This window comes from Aethalodelphis obliquidens, unplaced genomic scaffold (assembly GCF_003676395.1).
Source record: "Aethalodelphis obliquidens isolate GAN/ISIS:26980383/991018 unplaced genomic scaffold, ASM367639v1 scaffold7, whole genome shotgun sequence".
Lineage (NCBI taxonomy): Eukaryota > Metazoa > Chordata > Mammalia > Artiodactyla > Delphinidae > Aethalodelphis > Aethalodelphis obliquidens.
The window spans coordinates 53,994,942-54,012,050 of record NW_020837951.1 but is presented as its reverse complement, the minus strand read 5'-3'; the positions used below and the strand labels follow the sequence as shown (position 1 = coordinate 54,012,050).

At 42.1% G+C, this 17,109-nt stretch overlaps 1 protein-coding gene across 4 annotated transcripts in view; it reads left to right on the top strand.

The window, feature by feature from the left end:
* Positions 1–17,109, top strand: part of GLIS3 (GLIS family zinc finger 3) — a 506,378-nt gene that overhangs the window by 455,638 nt on the left and 33,631 nt on the right. For all 4 annotated transcript variants that reach the window (XM_027105791.1, XM_027105789.1, XM_027105788.1 and 1 more), the window contains one exon: positions 2,502–2,670. In XM_027105791.1, coding sequence (XP_026961592.1) covers positions 2,502–2,670 — 169 coding nt within the window. The remainder of the gene's footprint in view (positions 1–2,501; positions 2,671–17,109) is intronic.

Here is a 17,109-nt window from a genome sequence, read left to right as displayed (position 1 = left end):
ACACACAGCAAAAATATTAAAATAAGTACAGAAAGGTAGAGGACATTACAGGCAAAAGCATAATAGCGTAAATTGCCATGACATATTTGAGGTGTGGTCAGTTGTCTGATTTGGCCAGAGTTTAGGGCACATTTTGGGATTTGGGGGGCACAAGTAGGACAGCGTGTTAAAGCGTTGAACACCGTTTGATGTTCTATACTAGTAAGTCTCAGTATTTTGGTATAAGGATTTATAGAGGTCTGTTCCCCTCATTCAACTGCAACCTCCGCAAGGACAGGGGCGCACATATTGTAGAGTGGCTAGCATGTAGTAGGCACCAAATAAATACTGAATTTAAAAATTAATGGTTGGAGGATAGACGGATGGATGCATGATGATGGATGGTTGGTCCTGGCTAGTAAGCGGGCTGAAGGAGAGGACCTTAACCAGGCCTAACTTTCAGTGTGTGGCAGGCTGCACACAATACCAAATTTCCCAGCCTATTTCTTTGCAACTAATGCAAAAACACGGCTAATATAGCTAATGTAGGCCTTCGGGAAGCAGCACATTTTCTATTGAAGCATAGAGCAGAGCATGGAGTGTGTACACCAAGTTTCTCTGTTGCTCATGGGTTGTAAACAGCAAGGCAGCACTTCTTTGTGAAAAACACACACACATATATACAAAAATACCTCCAGCGGATAATAAGTGGTGGGTGCATTCAGCAACTACAACAAAATAAATAGGAGAGCTCACGTTTCTACATTAAGGCAGAAAAAAGCTAGCTGTGTTTCCACAGTGTCTCTGTGACCTTCTTATTATTCCATTAGTTTTTGGAATAGTATATAAAACACCAAGCTTCATGCTGACAAACACCGTATTGAAACTGTTGCTGCAGTCAATCCAAACAGCCTTCTCCCGTGGGTAAAATTATTATTTGGAATACAAGCAGAGTGTGGTTGCTTGAGCAAGCTGAGCATAAATGAGGTAGTGATCCATAAGGTGACTCTAGCGAGTCTGCAAATGTGCAACTTTTCTGGAGGCTGACACACAGCAGAAGCTCTGCATTGCCCTTTTGAGCTGGTAAGCATTTTCTAGTCTCACCACCTCTTCAGGACTTGGAAGACTGTGGAGGATGCAGGCGTCTAAGGACAAGAGTTAACCTGACACAATGCTGACTTACCAAAAACAAAACCTTCAAATGAGATCACACTCCTATCAGTAGCTTTTTGAGCGCGAAGATGATAATTCTGCTTCTTCACAAGTTCCTTTAAGTACTTGAACTCTTGTTCCATTGTAAGCTTTCAGGGGCTGGATCATTTGGGGGTATTAACTCTATCCTGGAGAGGTTGGAGAAAAGTGGTGCTGGTCTAAAAATACAGCTCCCTGAACTTTTAAACCTTCAAATCTCTTTGATCATGTGGCTTCTTTTTCTTAATCCTGAGTCTGGTTTTTTAAATTTTTTAAAAATCCATTTATTCTTTGATATCAGTAGAGTAAGTTCAAAAAGAGCAAAGATGGGTATAAAGCTTGGCATAGCTTTGTATAGAGAAGGAAGTTAAAGAGAGTCAGCATAATGATGCTGGTATGATTGCAGCATAATGAGACGTCTGCTGAGTAGATCCAGGCACTGAGAGAGCTTCTCTGATAGTGATAGACTCCGAAAGTGACAAGCCCCAGTTTCTTCTGTGACATGGTACCAATTAGCCGATCTAAATGGGCACATATTTAAGTTTGAGGTCACGTATAGTTCTCAAAGGCTAGGCTGCCCCCAACAACGAGGCTGTAACTCACACTCTGTGTCATAATAGACAACAGCGGGAGAAGATCCGAGAGCAGTTTTTGAGGCCCCTTTTCCATATTTTGTGGCGTTGGGAGAGGAGTCATGTTTGCTGAAGACTAAGTACATTTATCCAGCACACCGTTGGGAAATACCCAGGGTCGGTTAGACTCTGAAGTTAAAAGAATGTAGGATGCTGCATTGGTACTAGGATCAGGGGAAGCTCTGTTCTCATTACATTGATTTAGCAGTGACACGGAGACTGGGCATGACCCACAGCGCCTCACTGCAGCACGGAGAAGAGGAAGAAGGCCTGTGTTGTATCCTTCTGGGTCAGCAGACCGCATATTCTGTTACCTGACTGTCCTCCCCTGTGACTGAAAAGTGCTAATACAGAGACCTTCGCCCAGGTGCAGACATTACAAGATTGGCTAATTATACAGTGTCCAGACAGGGAACTTGCCGGGCAAGGCAGCTCTTATGAGACGAACCGTGAATGTCAGCCTGGAGCAAGCTGAACATGGACTCCTCAGACAGCAGTAAAGGCACATTATCCGGGGAACCTGTTCCACCATAAACACAAAAGCTGTGTATATCCAATAAGGGGAGAACTGTTCCCTTAAAACCACCAAAGAGAAAAACAAACAAGCCCCTAAAATGTGCTTGCTGTCAGCCTTCAGTATTTAAAGAGTGCGTGCTTCCTTTGGGGCGCAGTCTGATGCTTGTTCTCCCTTGATTTCAGCTTCAGTTTTCTCCAGCAATCATTCAGGCCGAAGCGGGACAGCTGCTGGGGCCATGCCAACCTCACATCCTGTCAGTCACCCTTCTCCGGGACATAATGTACAGGGGAGCTCCCGCAACCCCTCCTCCCAGTTACCTGCACCCACAGCTGCGGACGCGGGAGCTGAGAGGTAAGGCCATCCGTCTCTCTCTTCTAATAGGTGGCACCGCCAAACCTCCCTCCACCAAGAAGAGCTTTGACAGTTGCTGAAGTTTATTAATAATCCATTGGTGGGTTGAATTACCCAAAGGTGACATTTTAAAGGTACATGCACAAAACACGTGAACCGAATATCTCATTATCTGTTTTATTTTCCATGGGAAAAAAAATAAAGATACTGGCAATAGCCCACTGAAGTGTCTGATGCTGGGGAAATGCATCAGAATGTTCCTGTCATTCCTCAGTTTGTTTCAGGGACTCAATTTTAAGGTAATGTCCCTACAGGTTGACATGCTTTCCAGATGTAAGATGGTACCTTCAGCACATAGATCAGTGGTGTTGTCTTAAGAATATAGCATAAAAGGGCACAGGATTTTATGCGCACTACCAGAAAGGGGCTGTTCACTGAATACTTTATGTTGATACTACCCTCATAAAGAGTTTCTGGGAGAAAATTTTTCAATCTTGACACTTCGGTCCCTGTCTTTGGACTGCCCAGCCCTCCAGTGGTGTGGACAGCATGCTACTTCTTTCATTCTCCTCTCCACTTGTCATCTGGCTTGAATTGACCTAGACATCCACGGGAAAAAGTTCTTGTGGGCACCCCTATGCAATCCTGGAATAGTAGGCATTTGGTAGACAAAATAATGGGTTGAATAGGCAACAGGAGTAAAAGTCTTGAATCTTTGATTTCACCAGCAGTCTGTGGTTTTGTTGGCGTTGGCCTGGTCTAGGAGTTTTTAATGTGTTTTTAAGTCCACTAAGCCATATTTTTAAATTGTATGCCTACCCTTTATTAATACATCTGTTCATTTAATAAGCATCTGTTGAATACTTGCTATGTGTCGTACATTTTGCTGAAGATGAAAAGATGATGAAAACCTGGTCCTGCCATTATAGGATTTGGTAGTGAAGACAGACATGCAAACAACATATAGTAATGCTGGTTGGATAAATGATGTAACAGAGGTGCCACAGAAGCTCCATCTCTGCCTTGGGGAGGGGGAGAAAAGAAAGACAAGAGTGATCTAGGCATTACAGGAAGATTAAGGCTCTTCCAGGTGGATAAATGGGGAAGAGCATCCAAGGTAGCCAGAGGAACATATGTAAGACATGAGAGGGGGAAGGACACATGGAGGGAGCAAGGTGCCAGTAACTCAGGTGGCATCATCAGGTAGACATGGCGGATGAAGTCAGGTGAGAATGGGTTGGCTCATGGGGAACAACCACGCTGAAGATTTTACCCCTGATCCTACTGGAAGTGAAGAACCATTATAGACCCTTTATTAGGAGAGAAGCACATCGGATTGTCATTTTAGAGAAGCAACTCAGGTGACAAGATGGTAAAGTAATTGAGGTTTGAAGCAGGGATGAAAGGTAGGGAAAATACGAAGGAGGTTATTATAGAAGTCCTTATGAACAATATGAGGACCTGAGCTAAGGCAAAGCAGTAAGGATGGAGAATTTATTCAAGGGCTATTAGTTAGGAGGCAGAATCACTAATTATAAATATATGGTGGGGTAAACAGGAGGGACCAAAATTCATTCCTGAGTTACACCCCGAGACATCAAGATGGAACATGGTGCCGTTAACAAAGGAAAAGAGGGTTTTGAGTAGAGGTGAGGGTGGGAAGGAAGGAATGATAATAAATGGACTTTAGGGTTTGGACTTTCAGGTGGCTGTAAAACATCCAGGTGGATGTGTCTGGTCGGCAATTGAAACATGGATCAGAATATGTTAGACTTAATCCTAACACTTCTATGTACATGGTTATGTGTAAACAACTTATTAGCCTTCTCTCACAGGATCTGTCAGCAAAGCAGTGCAAATGATAATCATCTATTAAGTTCACAGACTTGCCAGTTGTTGGATGTATTTCTATAAGTTCAGATGAGCTTATTCATTTTAGGATTTTATTTAGTTCCCAGTTGAGTTTTAAATGATATTATCTGTGGGCTTTTCATCATCCCATTTCATTCTGCCTGGCCAAGCATCATACCCTACAAGGTAGTGAAGCTAAGAAACCATCCATAGGGACTTCCTCCTCTTTGTCTCATCTTATTGGTAGTTATAGACTCTTTACAAGAATATAAGAAAAAAGTAATCTGTGTGTCTTCTTTTTTGTACACAGCCTTTAAAAGAATCAATGTAGAAAAAGATTTTAACCATTATTAGAGTCAAAAACAACAACCCAAACACCTGATTAAATCCCAGCTCTCACAGTTGCTAATTGTTCGAATGTATTCCGTGGATGCTCCTGCTGCTTGGGTTGTTTCTGGTTTTAACATTTCATTTTGTTTTATTTTATAATTTTTTCTTCAATTTCGTCTTTTGAATGTTGGTAACATATTAAAAAATTTCAAGAATGGCACAGTGAACACCCATATACCCTGCACCCATGTTCACCCATTGTTAACATTTTGCCACCTTCTCTCTCTCTTTCTGTCTTTTTCTCTTTCTGACTTGAGAGATCCTTTATTTGTCTGTTTGCTTGCTTCCCTGTTGTTTCTGAACCAATCTGAGAGAATATCTTGGGGCTTCCCTGGTGGCGCAGTGGTTGAGAGTCCTCCTGCCGATGCAGGGGACACGGGTTCGTGCCCTGGTCTGGGAGGATCCCACATGCCGCGGAGCGGCTGGGCCCGTGAGCCATGGCCGCTGAGCCTGCGTGTCCGGGGCTTGTGCTCCGCGGCGGGAGAGGCCACAACAGTGAGAGGCCCGCGTACCGCCAAAAAAAAAAAAAATCATCCTCTTCTTCATTATTATTATTATTGCTTTTTTCATGACATTGACAGTTTCTAAAGAACTGAGGAGATTTATTTTGCAGAATGTTCCACAGTTTGGACTTGTCTGATATTTTTTCCTCCTTAATAAACTTGTTCGTTTTGGGCAGGAATAACACATAGGTGATGGGTGTTCCTTAGCTCTTTTGAGCCTTAGTTTACACTCATGGGGAATTAGGATTAGATGAACCAAAGCAGGTAAAGCACCTAGCTTGTTACATGGCATGAGGACAGACAACCTTGGCATGGCTGAGAGATTCAGGTTTGTAAGCCAGAGGATGTTGTCAGATGATTGCAGTCGCTGGTAGTATAATCATGGAAGGGAAAATGGAGAGGCAGAGGAAGGTGGTGTACTTTGCATGGCTGGGTGAATGAAGTGGATATTTTCACTTTTGTGGCTTTGCCTTTTTGCTCTGCTCTCCCCACAGGATGTGAGCCCCGTTCCTATGCCAGCCCAACTGGCAGGAGCAAGGGCGTGGAGGTTTATCTCTTCCAATCAGGTTTGGAGATGAGGATGACTGGAGAAACAGCCCTGAATTATTCACTGTGTTTGCACTAATGTCCAGCATAAAAACACTAAGAGGAAATGTGCTTACCTTCCGCTTTGGGTTTATATATCTTTGCCTCTGTTTGCCTGGGAAATTCCCCAGTAAAAACCCCAGCAGTTTTCCTAACGGAAATAAGTTTATCCACTTTGCGATTTTTAGTGGGAAACTGGCATTTTTTTTCCTGCTTTGCGGGCATTGATTCATCATTTATTTAGCTTTAACTTGTTAATAAAACGGGCTGAGTCACTGTCATAAGTCAGGAAAGGTCCACTACATCTATCCAGTTAACATCTGTTTCTTTGATCCTTACCACCGTAAAATAAAGTAAACGCAAGTTCTCTCAATTTGACGAGATTCCATTTTTATTTTGAAATATTATCTGAATGACACATCGTTTCAGTGATTTAAGCTGAACCACACCACATCACCTAATGTTGATTTAAAATTATTATGGGAAGTGGTGTTTTACTATGTCATATTGAATGAGCCAGTGGTACTTTATGACAGTGGGAACTCGGCGTCTTCGGAAGTGTTAATTTATTGGGTTTCAAAATATATCTTTTAGACGAGAGAAAACAAACATTGATGGAAGTCCTTTTTTGAGATGGAGAAATCTTGCAATCCCAAGAATAAGTCAGCTGGATTTGTGTCACTCATCTTGTTCAAGAGCATGTTGGCTGCCTCTCCCCTTCTAAAGAGTGCCACAAATATGGTGTGCTCTGTAGTATAAGTGACAGAGTTTAAGGGACTTGTGGATTTACCAGAGTGGAGCGACATGTAAAGGGCTTCCTACGAGCCCCACCTCTGAGCCAGAGAAGACTGAAAACAAGGAAAGGATGTGCTCTCCCCGTGGAGAATGCATTCTAGTACAGGAATCAACAGCAGAGAATGTTAGGGACAATTTTTTTGGAGAAAGTAATCTAAACACCTTAGCTAAATAAGGAATGTCAGTTTCTTGAATCTGTATGAAGTATTGGGAAGCCTTACTGTTTTCCATTCATATCAGATGTGATACTTCTAGAATTCTAGGGACTTTGATATATGTGTAGTCTTTCTATGCCTTTGGGTAACCAGGGCTGGTCTTCACAGATAGCATTTTCTTATTCACCATTGGGAACATATTGTAGCTTTCCTGGATGCCAAGGGGTTAAAAATAGCAATTGTTTTCTATGTCATGTCTTTGCAATTATGTAAAGTTCTTTAGCTCTAGTCAAACCAACTTGCTCACTGACTTAGCTTGGTTGTTTTCTGCATCTTAATTCAGGATCTTTCTCTACCTAAAGAGACAATAAGGATATTCCCTCATTGTCTTATTCTTGACTAAATGTTATCAGCCTGGGGCTCGGCTTAGTTTTCAGCCCAGAAAGCCTCCTTGCCTCGTGCAGCTCCCCAGTTAAATCTGTCTCATTTATTTTCCATTTCCCAGATGTCCACTTGCTAACTGGATTATTAGTTCTTTGAGGGCAGGAACCTAAAATTTCCTTGTAACCTCCAGGGTTCCTGTGATGCTAAGGCAGGTTTGACAAGGGAAAAGGACCAGTGAGGGGAATGCCTAGGAAACGGGGGGTCATTGCCAACTCCCACTGCCCAGGTGGGAGATTCCTAGAAAGGATTACTCCCCTTGATTCATTGGTCTGAAGGATGGTGACCTCAAAGCTCCAGCATCTTATATAACCTGCATACTTCTATACAATACGTAGTTGCTCTAATACCTATGTTCACACACACACACACACACACACACGCTGCTAGGAGTCTCTTGCCATCACCCATTGCTGGGGTTCCCTTTGCTTTCCTGTGGTCTTTAATACTAGATGCTCAATACTAACTATTCCCACATATTTGCATCTGTAGTATCTGAACAGCTCAAAACTAGGCCTGCTGCTTTGCTGTCCTTCCCACCCTAGGACTTTCTTAGTAAACAGGGACACTGATATCTTCACCCGCTCAGCTTTTCCATAGACAGACACACATACACATTCTCTCTCTCTCTCCACATAATCTTTTCTCTCTCTTTTTAATCTTCTAGTATGTGTGCAATAATGGCTAAAATCATAAGCATCATACAAAATATTAAAGTTTATCAAAATCAGTCCTAACATTGAGGTTCATTCATTTATTGAGTCATTCAGTCAGCTGGTATTTGGGCACCAGGCAATATACTGGACACTGAGGACATAGTGGTCAATGAGGCTGACAGGAGCCTGGCCCTCTCAAAGCACCTAGTCCAGCAAGAGCTAACCTGGTCAATAGGTGATCATAATTTTGGATGCTATGAAGGGGCACTACAGGAGGCTGTGGAGACATACAGAAGGAGTACCTAACCCAAAATTGGGGAGGGAGGAATAGAAGAAAAAATATCTCCCTGAAATCTGAAGGTCTATAGAACCCGGCCAGGCAACGTCATATATACAAAAGCTAAGAGGAGAGAGAAGAAGCGAGGACGGAGCTTCATAAATAAATGTAGGAGGAGGCTCATGAGCTGCATTAAGGAGCTTGGGCTTTATCTAGAGAACAGGCTTTTGTGTATTTGGCTAAGACAGGTACCCTGGTGACTCTGGCATACATTTCAAAGGCCTCCATATCCTGTTATCCACCCAGCAAGAGTTCAGAACATATTCTGTGCCCAACAGAAGAAGAAATGATGAAGAACGTATGAATGATTTGTCTGGTCCTCAAGCAGACAAAGGCTGTCCTTTCCATATCCTAGACTGATAAGGCAACACAATGGGTTTTGTGTTATTTTCCTTTTTAACACAATTTGTAAAGACAGTTTTGTCCCTTGCAATTCCAAGCTTGTAGTTTATATAGTCATGACCTATTTAAGAAGATTTTGAAGAGTCAGTGTCAAAAAAAAATTACCTCCATGTTAGAGACAAAGTGCCAAACATCTGAAAGTTAGAGCTCTAATATCAATAACTTGGCCTCTCTGTTCTTATTATAAAAGAGAAGACTTGAGTATTATTACGAAGTGTCCACATTGCTGTGTGTCATAATTTAGTTGCAATTTACCCAGTGAGCACTGCTCTCAGAGGCTCCTTGATGTGTGTTACAGACCCTTTCCCACGTGCATAGATAGCTGACTTATAAGGCAACAAACACTGGCAAAACAAACAAACAAACAAAGCCTGTCAATCTTTATCACTGAAATAATTGAGAAAAGCCATAGTCAGAAAATAAATATAAGCCTCAAATATCCATTGTTATCAGCCTGAGTATTGGCATCTACATCATCCTCTGTTAGAGTCTATTGATAGGATGCTCACCTAATGTCCTGTGGTCAAGAGCATCATTCTTTCTCTTTGGGCTTCAGCACTTTATATTCAGAAAACAGTTATCCACATTTAACATCCCATTAAGGGGTCAGTTTCTTTCCAGAAAAGAGACTTCCACAGATGTTCAAGATTAAGAGAGGTGGGGTCCAAAATCTACCCCTCCCCCCCACACGTCTACTTGAGAATTGCTGAATGTAACGAACGTTGCTCCTGATGTTGATGCTGTGAGCACAAAGAGGCAGAAACTTCCAATATCCTAGACTTGAAAATGGAGATACAGCATCGTATCTTAGACGGAAAAGCTTGAGGTCCTTTTTCTGTTCTGTTTTCTTTAAATCTGTGGAAAATTCCTGGTACTTCTTGATGTTTATTCCAGGGCAGAATAGCCCACCAGTCTTAAAACGTCTTAAATATTGATCCATGACCACAGCCATGCTTCATCCTCTCTGGAAAATATCAGTGGGGTTATTGGCCTTTGGAATGACCTTTCTTCTCACAGAGATCTTCACCTTACTAATAGTTTCTTATAAATACGCCACCCTGACTCAATCGTAATAGTTACACGTACAGGGAAATTGGTGATATTTGTTACTTTCTTCTCACCTACCTAATGACTGTGAATGGCTCCTCTGGAAGAAAAATAAAACAGGAACAACAACAAGGCATTGCTGAACTAGCTGCCATAGCCCACCCTGATCTATCTCTCATTTAAATTTCTGGGTGGATAACAGGATATGGAGGCCTTTGAAATGTATGCCAGGGTCACCAGGGCACCTGTCTTAGCCAAATACACAAAAGCCTGTTCTCTACATAAAGCCCAGGCTCCTTACTGCAGTGTGGTCTGCGAAACTTTTATGAGCCTAATTACCAGAGTCCAATATATTTCTTGATAATGGAGGAAAATAATGAGCTAGGTCTCCATGGCTGTCTTCAGCTTACTATTAAAAACCTAAAAAGCCTAGGAGTCAACTTTGATTCCTCCCTTTGCCCAAGCACTTTCATATAGAATTAACCTGTAAGTCCTATTAGCTCTGCCTTCAAATACATTTTAAGCCTAATCAGCTCCACTCCTCCACACCCAGCTCACCAGTATCCCCTTCTCTCTCAAGTACAACAGCCCCCTAACTGGTTTCCCAACATCCAGTCTTGCTTACCCACAACCTTCTACTTTCACCCTACCAGCACGCCTGGACTTTGCTCCACACCACAACAGGAGCTGCCCTTTAACATGTAAATTGAATCATTGAGGACTTTCTGCTCACATCTGTGTTCCCACCATACTTAGAATAAAGTCCAAACTCATTTTTATAGTGTGAAAGGCAGCAGTAACCCTGAGCAGCTGATTGATGCACTTCCATCTCCACATTCTCCTTTGTGTCACTTCCTGGCAAAGCAGGAGATGCTGATGTGGGCATATACGTGTCACTCCAGCAAACAAATGGCTTGACTTGTGGTTCAAGTATTCGTTCACATCAGTTTGTTTTCCATGGATTTTAAATTTTGAAATGTACTATGTCATCATTTTAGATTAATTATAAACGCACATTACAAACCATCTATTAGAAGGTCTGTAAAAGGAACTATAATTTTTAAGTGCCAGTGAAGTTGTTTCACCTCTGAATGCCAAATCAGCCATCTTTATTTCGTTCCCACATTCCAAACAAATCCACTTCATGAGAAGCCCAAGATGATGTTTTTTTAGTCCCCTTGGATTTTCAATCAGGAAAGTGAGTCATGACAGTAACAAGGAATGCTTGAGGTAAAATAGAATTCCTTTTCTTGAAACCTCTACTTTAGTGCATTAGCGTGAAGCAACATGGAGTTCACTCAGCCATTATAGTATTCAAATGTGGCAATGTGTTCTTTTCATATGCTTCCTCTGAGACAGCAAGTCATATGGAGCCAGAATTCCCAAAGTGAAAGCCCACGAGCCATTCTAGCCCGAGTCAAGATACCCGCATATTACAAAGTGCCTCATCTCTGATGTAGAAAAGGCTGTTCCAAGGAAAGCCTCTGCTTAATGTTTTAACAGTGTGATCTGGAAATCACCTTCATCTTTTCCCCTCTCAGGTGGGGATAGTTGGAGAAATTGGCTCCTAAGAAACTACATCTTTTTTCAAGGGAAGGACTGTTTGTTCATTAGTGGTGAGGAGTCTATTGAAGTGAGCAGAAACCAAGAGACAAAGTTCTTTGGATTAGTCTTCTTGCCTCCTTTTCTGAGAAATAATCTTTAGTTGCTTTTCTGTTTAGTTGCAAGGAGAAAAACTTTTCTCTGTTTTAATCATCTTCCTCAGAGTAATGGTTGGAATCATTCTCCTGAAGGTGTTCTCCCCTCAGAACCAGAAACTGGTTTCTGGACAAATATAATATTCAACTGGCCATTTGCACCAATTCGACAAAGGTACCATCCACCTGGACACGAGAATTGGCACTGGGCTTCCCTGGTGGCACAGTGGTTGAGAGTCCGCCTGCCGATGCAGGCGACACGGGTTCGTGCCCCGGTCCGGGAAGATCCCATATGCTGCGGAGCAGCTGGACCTGTGAGCCATGGCCGCTAAGCCTGCACGTCCGGAGCCTGTGCTCCGCAACGGGAGAGGCCACAACAGTGAGAGGCCCGCATACCGCAAAAAAAAAAAAAAAGAATTGGCACTAATTTGGGAGCCATGTCTATGGAACCAGTGGTCTCTTCAACAGAGTATTTCTTCAACAGCAACAGCCAACATTTATTAATTATCTTTGCATAGTACTGGATGCGGTGCTGAAGATACAAAATGGTAGCAAACATCTGAGGATTTGATGCTCTTTCCATCTGTAAGAGCCAAGAGCCCTTCTCTAATTGTGAATTTTTAAATATATGCTGTTTCTTTTCATTCATTTCTATAGCCAATTGTTGAGTCTCGTCTTCAAGAGAAGGTATAGAAAATTCATTTGTGGTTATTACAATAGTAACCTGACATCCTTCAGATGAAGAAAAAAAAGCACATATAAACAGCACATGTTACTACTGAACAAACCACCACCCAGCTAGTTTCTTTTCAAATTTATGGATTATATTGACTTCTGAGGTCTCATCTGGCAGTGGCTTTCAAAGGCACCTGGCTGTACTTGGCAGGAGTACTGCATTGGAAGTTAGTTCTAAAAGTTCTTCTGATGTCGTCAAGAGACTCGTGTTTTCAGTTTGTGACCATGAGAAAGGTACGCAAGAAGCTGTTTTTTAATCTACCTATACCTCTCTTTCTCACCTTTGGAGAAAAATAACACTTTTTTTCTCATTTCTCATCTAGCATTCTCATCACACTTTCTTCCGAATGTTTTTCTTTCACCTAATGCGTTCTGTTTCAAAGCAGACTGAACTCTATGCCTAACACTATGCTGAACAAGAGAAAGTCTTCCCTTTGCCACAGGACTATGAGTTAATCCCCTTGCTTTGACCTACTCAGAGCTGCCCAAGGGACGATATCATTACAGAATTTTTTTTCACTGCAGAATTTTTTGACATGAAATGTCTAAGACCACTCTGGATAAATTTTCTTCTGGTTGGCACTTTTTTTGTAAAGAGGATTTGGCAGAATCAGACTTTTCTTTCCTTTCTCCCCATCACATCAGATTCTGAAATAGACAACCAACCAAGTCACAGCCAATTCTGCAGTCAAGATATTCCAGAAAACCTGGCTCTTGGTTAAATGTGTCCTGCATAATTCATTTTTGTAACATATCCTGGATGTCCTCTCCTCCTCCCTCTGCATTTCCACAGGGGAATAATAGTGTGATACCGTGGGCCGTATGTCACTGTATACAAGAAAAAATATACTTCTCTGCCTTGGACATTGATTACTTTGTTTTCTTGACTTACAACTTACTCCCTAAACCCAAGTGGAGAAACGTTCCTCCAGAACACTCTACCCTTTCTATTTCCCACAAGCACTCACTCATTATAATATATATGTGTCTTTTTTAAAAAGCCTTGGTGATCATTTCACCTATAGCCAACTTCACAGCCCTCATTTTGTCATGCTCTGTGGAGGCTCAGGCAGTCATTTTTGAGTCTTAGTCTCGTCCAATGTGATAAATTATTTGTAGTTAATATTGACCCAGACTCTTGTAAGGAGAAAGAAACACTAAGCCCTTCCTGGGGATGGCTTCAGCTCTTCGACTAGTTTGGAACAGAGTCCGCAGATGGACATACAGCTCTTGGCCTGCTTTGGTCCTGCCCAGATGGACAGTGTTGCAATTACCCACACTTCCCCAAGGCTGTTTCTTCATTTCTGAAAGCTGGTCTTGATTGTCTCAGAAGCAGAATTCAATTTGCAGTTCCCCCAGTAACGTGCTGTGATTCATTCGGGGACAAATCTGGATTGAACTGAGTCCAAGTGTCTCTTTTGTGAGACAGAAGGGAAGTATAAGTAGATACTATAGTCACCCAGATGATTCAGCCAGGAATTCATGAAGTGATTCATAAATCGTTATAAAGACCACTAAAGACTACTAAAATGGAGCACTGTCTGGCTATACAAAGTGGGGTATTATCATTGGGGGGTTTTTTTAGATGTTAAATCAGATGTGTAATCCTTAAAACTGTGCTTTTCTTTTTAGGTTTTGAAAAGGATTCCTTTTTTCCCCCTCTGCAGTCAGCCAACTGCTAAAGCCATTTTTCATTGATTAGTTTTCACAGATGAATTTTAAAACCACTACAGATGATACCCCACAATTCTTTGGGGGAATGAAGAATACCTCCCCAAATCTGCCATAGACCAGTTTCTATTCATTATTTCTACTCCCTGGCAGCAAATCAATAATATTTTTCATGTGAATGCAATGAAACTAGCTGTTCCGTTGCATTCTTCCTTCTTTGGGAGGTCTATAACCCCCATGGAAGAAAGAAGGCGGGGCGGGGGGTAACTATCCAAAGCACATACCAACCAACATCTAATCTAGCTGATCATGAAAACACCTGTTTTCAAAGTGTCAACCCCCAAAGCAGTGCTAAAACATACAGTCCCACATGGCTTGCACTGCTTGTGTATACAGTACGAATGAAGAAAAGTGAGACATATTTATGACATGTGCTTGATTTGCAACACAGCCTATTAGTAAATTTTGTTTGAAGAAATACAATTGTTAGTTGACATAGAAATACTTTGGATTTATACACAAGGGAAAGAGTGTAACTGAAAGGCGTTATCCAGCTGGAAAGACTAAAGGTATAAGCCTGGCTTGGGCACAAAGAGCCCCAGTTTAGAAATGAGCAAATTCACCAAAGCAAACTGGGAAATCACATTGTCAGATTTTTGTTGTTGTTGTTGTTTTTTGCGGTACGCGGGCCTCTCACTGTTGTGGCCTCTCCTGTTGTGGAGCACAGGCTCCGGACGCGCAGGCTTAGTGGCCATGGCTCATGGGCCCAGCCGCTCCGCGGCATGTGGGATCTTCCCGGACCGGGGCACGAACCCGGGTCCCCTGCATCAGCAGGCGGACTCTCAACCGCTGTGCCACCAGGGAAGCCCACATTGTCAGATTCTTAAAGGCAGTAGGTTGCTGGTACCCCCATCCCCATCATCTGGTGATGAGGAGAAAAACCTCAGATGCCCACAAGAATCCTCTTCCATCCTCCCTCAAGCCATCTCTCTGCCTTGCTTTGCATCTTCACTAGAGAGTGTCTTACCTTCTTGGGATAAAGTGGTATCTGGAGAACTAGCTGTGTGACTTTGGCAAATCATTTCATGTCTCTGGGCTAGATACAGTGGTGCTCCACTGCCCTTCAGCTCAAATATTCTGTGATTGTATGGATTTGTGAGCTCAGGATAATTCGTTGGGAAAGCCAGTACCAAAAAAATGAGACTCTTACAGAAGACCACAACTAACTGCTCCTGGAACTAGGAAATTATCCAGATGAGTAAAAGCCTCACCTTCTTTGAGCCTCTTTCCATAGTCAAGAGAGAAAAGAGTGCTAAGAGTTTTATAATTTTTCAAGCTTCATAGATATTCTAACACAGTGCTATTAGACAGCTCTCAAGCATTGGGTATATTTTAAATCAGGGATACCTTAAATGTACATTCTGTTTAGAGCAGTCATTCCATAAACATGTGTCAATCATCTGAAAGGTGTCAGACATTCTCTGTTTAAAGTACTTGGATATCTGTGTGTTCCTAATTTAAAATTGTTCATAGTCCACCCCGCCCCTCACCTGCATCCTTTATTTTTCCCTGTAGTACTCATTTCCTCTAGCTCAATACATAGTTTGTGGGTTTAAAATTGTTCATTGCCTGCTTCCTCTCACAAAAACAACGGAGATCTGTGTCATGTGTTACTCTCTCCGTAGTGCACTCGGAGCACTTGGTTGGTGTTCAGTAAATACCTCCTGAATGAATAAATGAATATATTATCTCAGATTTTATGATCCCCAGTAAGAGTCGAGGTTAACTGTATTTTGCACTTGAAACTGAGGCTGGGAGAAATCAGGGTATTTATTCAAAATTACCCGGCTGGTAAGGGATGGAGCCACACTCCAAGGCCGGAGGGTCTGACTTCTACTCCATCTGTCTTCTACGACAGCCGTCTGCTTCTCCTGCCATTTGCAATTTCTCTGCACATGAACCTCACCAGTTGTATGTGTTTCAATTGGGACCTATTGTTCTATGAAACAATCTAAGATTGAGTACTGCATCAGCAGGAGAGCTCTTTGCTTCTGGCCCACATCACTGCAAGGTTGGGAAGCTCAATGTGAACAGAGGGTGGGAGCAGGCCACAAAAGAGAAGGAGCATAACCAAGTAAATACCCCCAAATAATCAGACATTTCCCAAGGTGTGTACAGATAAATATTTGCAGAAATCTTTCCAAGGTGGTTTTTAAATTTATTTTTTTATTTTTATTTATGTATTTATTTTTACGGTACGCGGGCCTCTCACTGCTGTGGTCTCTTCCGTTGCGGAGCACAGGCTCCGGACGCGCAGGCTCAGCGGCCATGGCTCATGGGCCCAGCCTCTCCGCGGCATGTGGGATCTTTCCGGACCGGGGCACGAACCCGTGTCCCCTGCATCGACAGGCGGACTCTCAACCACTGCGCCACCAGGGAAGCCCAGTTTTTTATTTTTTCCGCAGATCTTTGGTGAGCACTTTAAAACCTGTTTCCTTCTCTCTGTCTCTTTTTTTTTTTTGCAAACCATTAAACCATGGCTTATGCTAAGGTTATATAAACTCCTCCACTAAATGAGTGGAAATGATTGACCCAATTCTCTGGTTTGCTTTTGTATGATCTGCTTCTGGTAAGCAGTGATGTTTTTTAAAAATTCTGTTGTGTGCATTTTTACATAACAATCTTCTATTGTTTCAAAGAAGTATGAAAGGCCAAAGAAGAGACCGGTAAGCTGTATCAAATGAAATCTGTGAAATGTCAACTGCAGATCAGCAGCTGGGGAACAGAGTTGGACCCAGAAAGACTTCAGACAGTCTGTCTTCTGGCTCTTGGACACTGCTGTCACTCAGAATGAATGAGAGTGATGTCGTCTTGTCCTGACATAGTGGGGGAATGAGATATTCCTTAGGAGAAAAATTATAAATCACTGCAGTTTATACTCAGCATCAAAATTATTTGTTTATTTATTTTAGTATCAAAATATTTAATTCATCTTTTTTGGAGTTAAAGAAAAATTTCCTGTTTGGGGCAGAAAATTCAGACCATATTAATTCGGCCATGTGTGTGCGTGTTAAAAAGGCTAGGTTGGAAGATAGGTGAGGACACTAAGAAAATGGGATTTCGAGGCCCCCTCTACTCTACCTTCAGTAACAATAACATTTTATGTTTTACTTA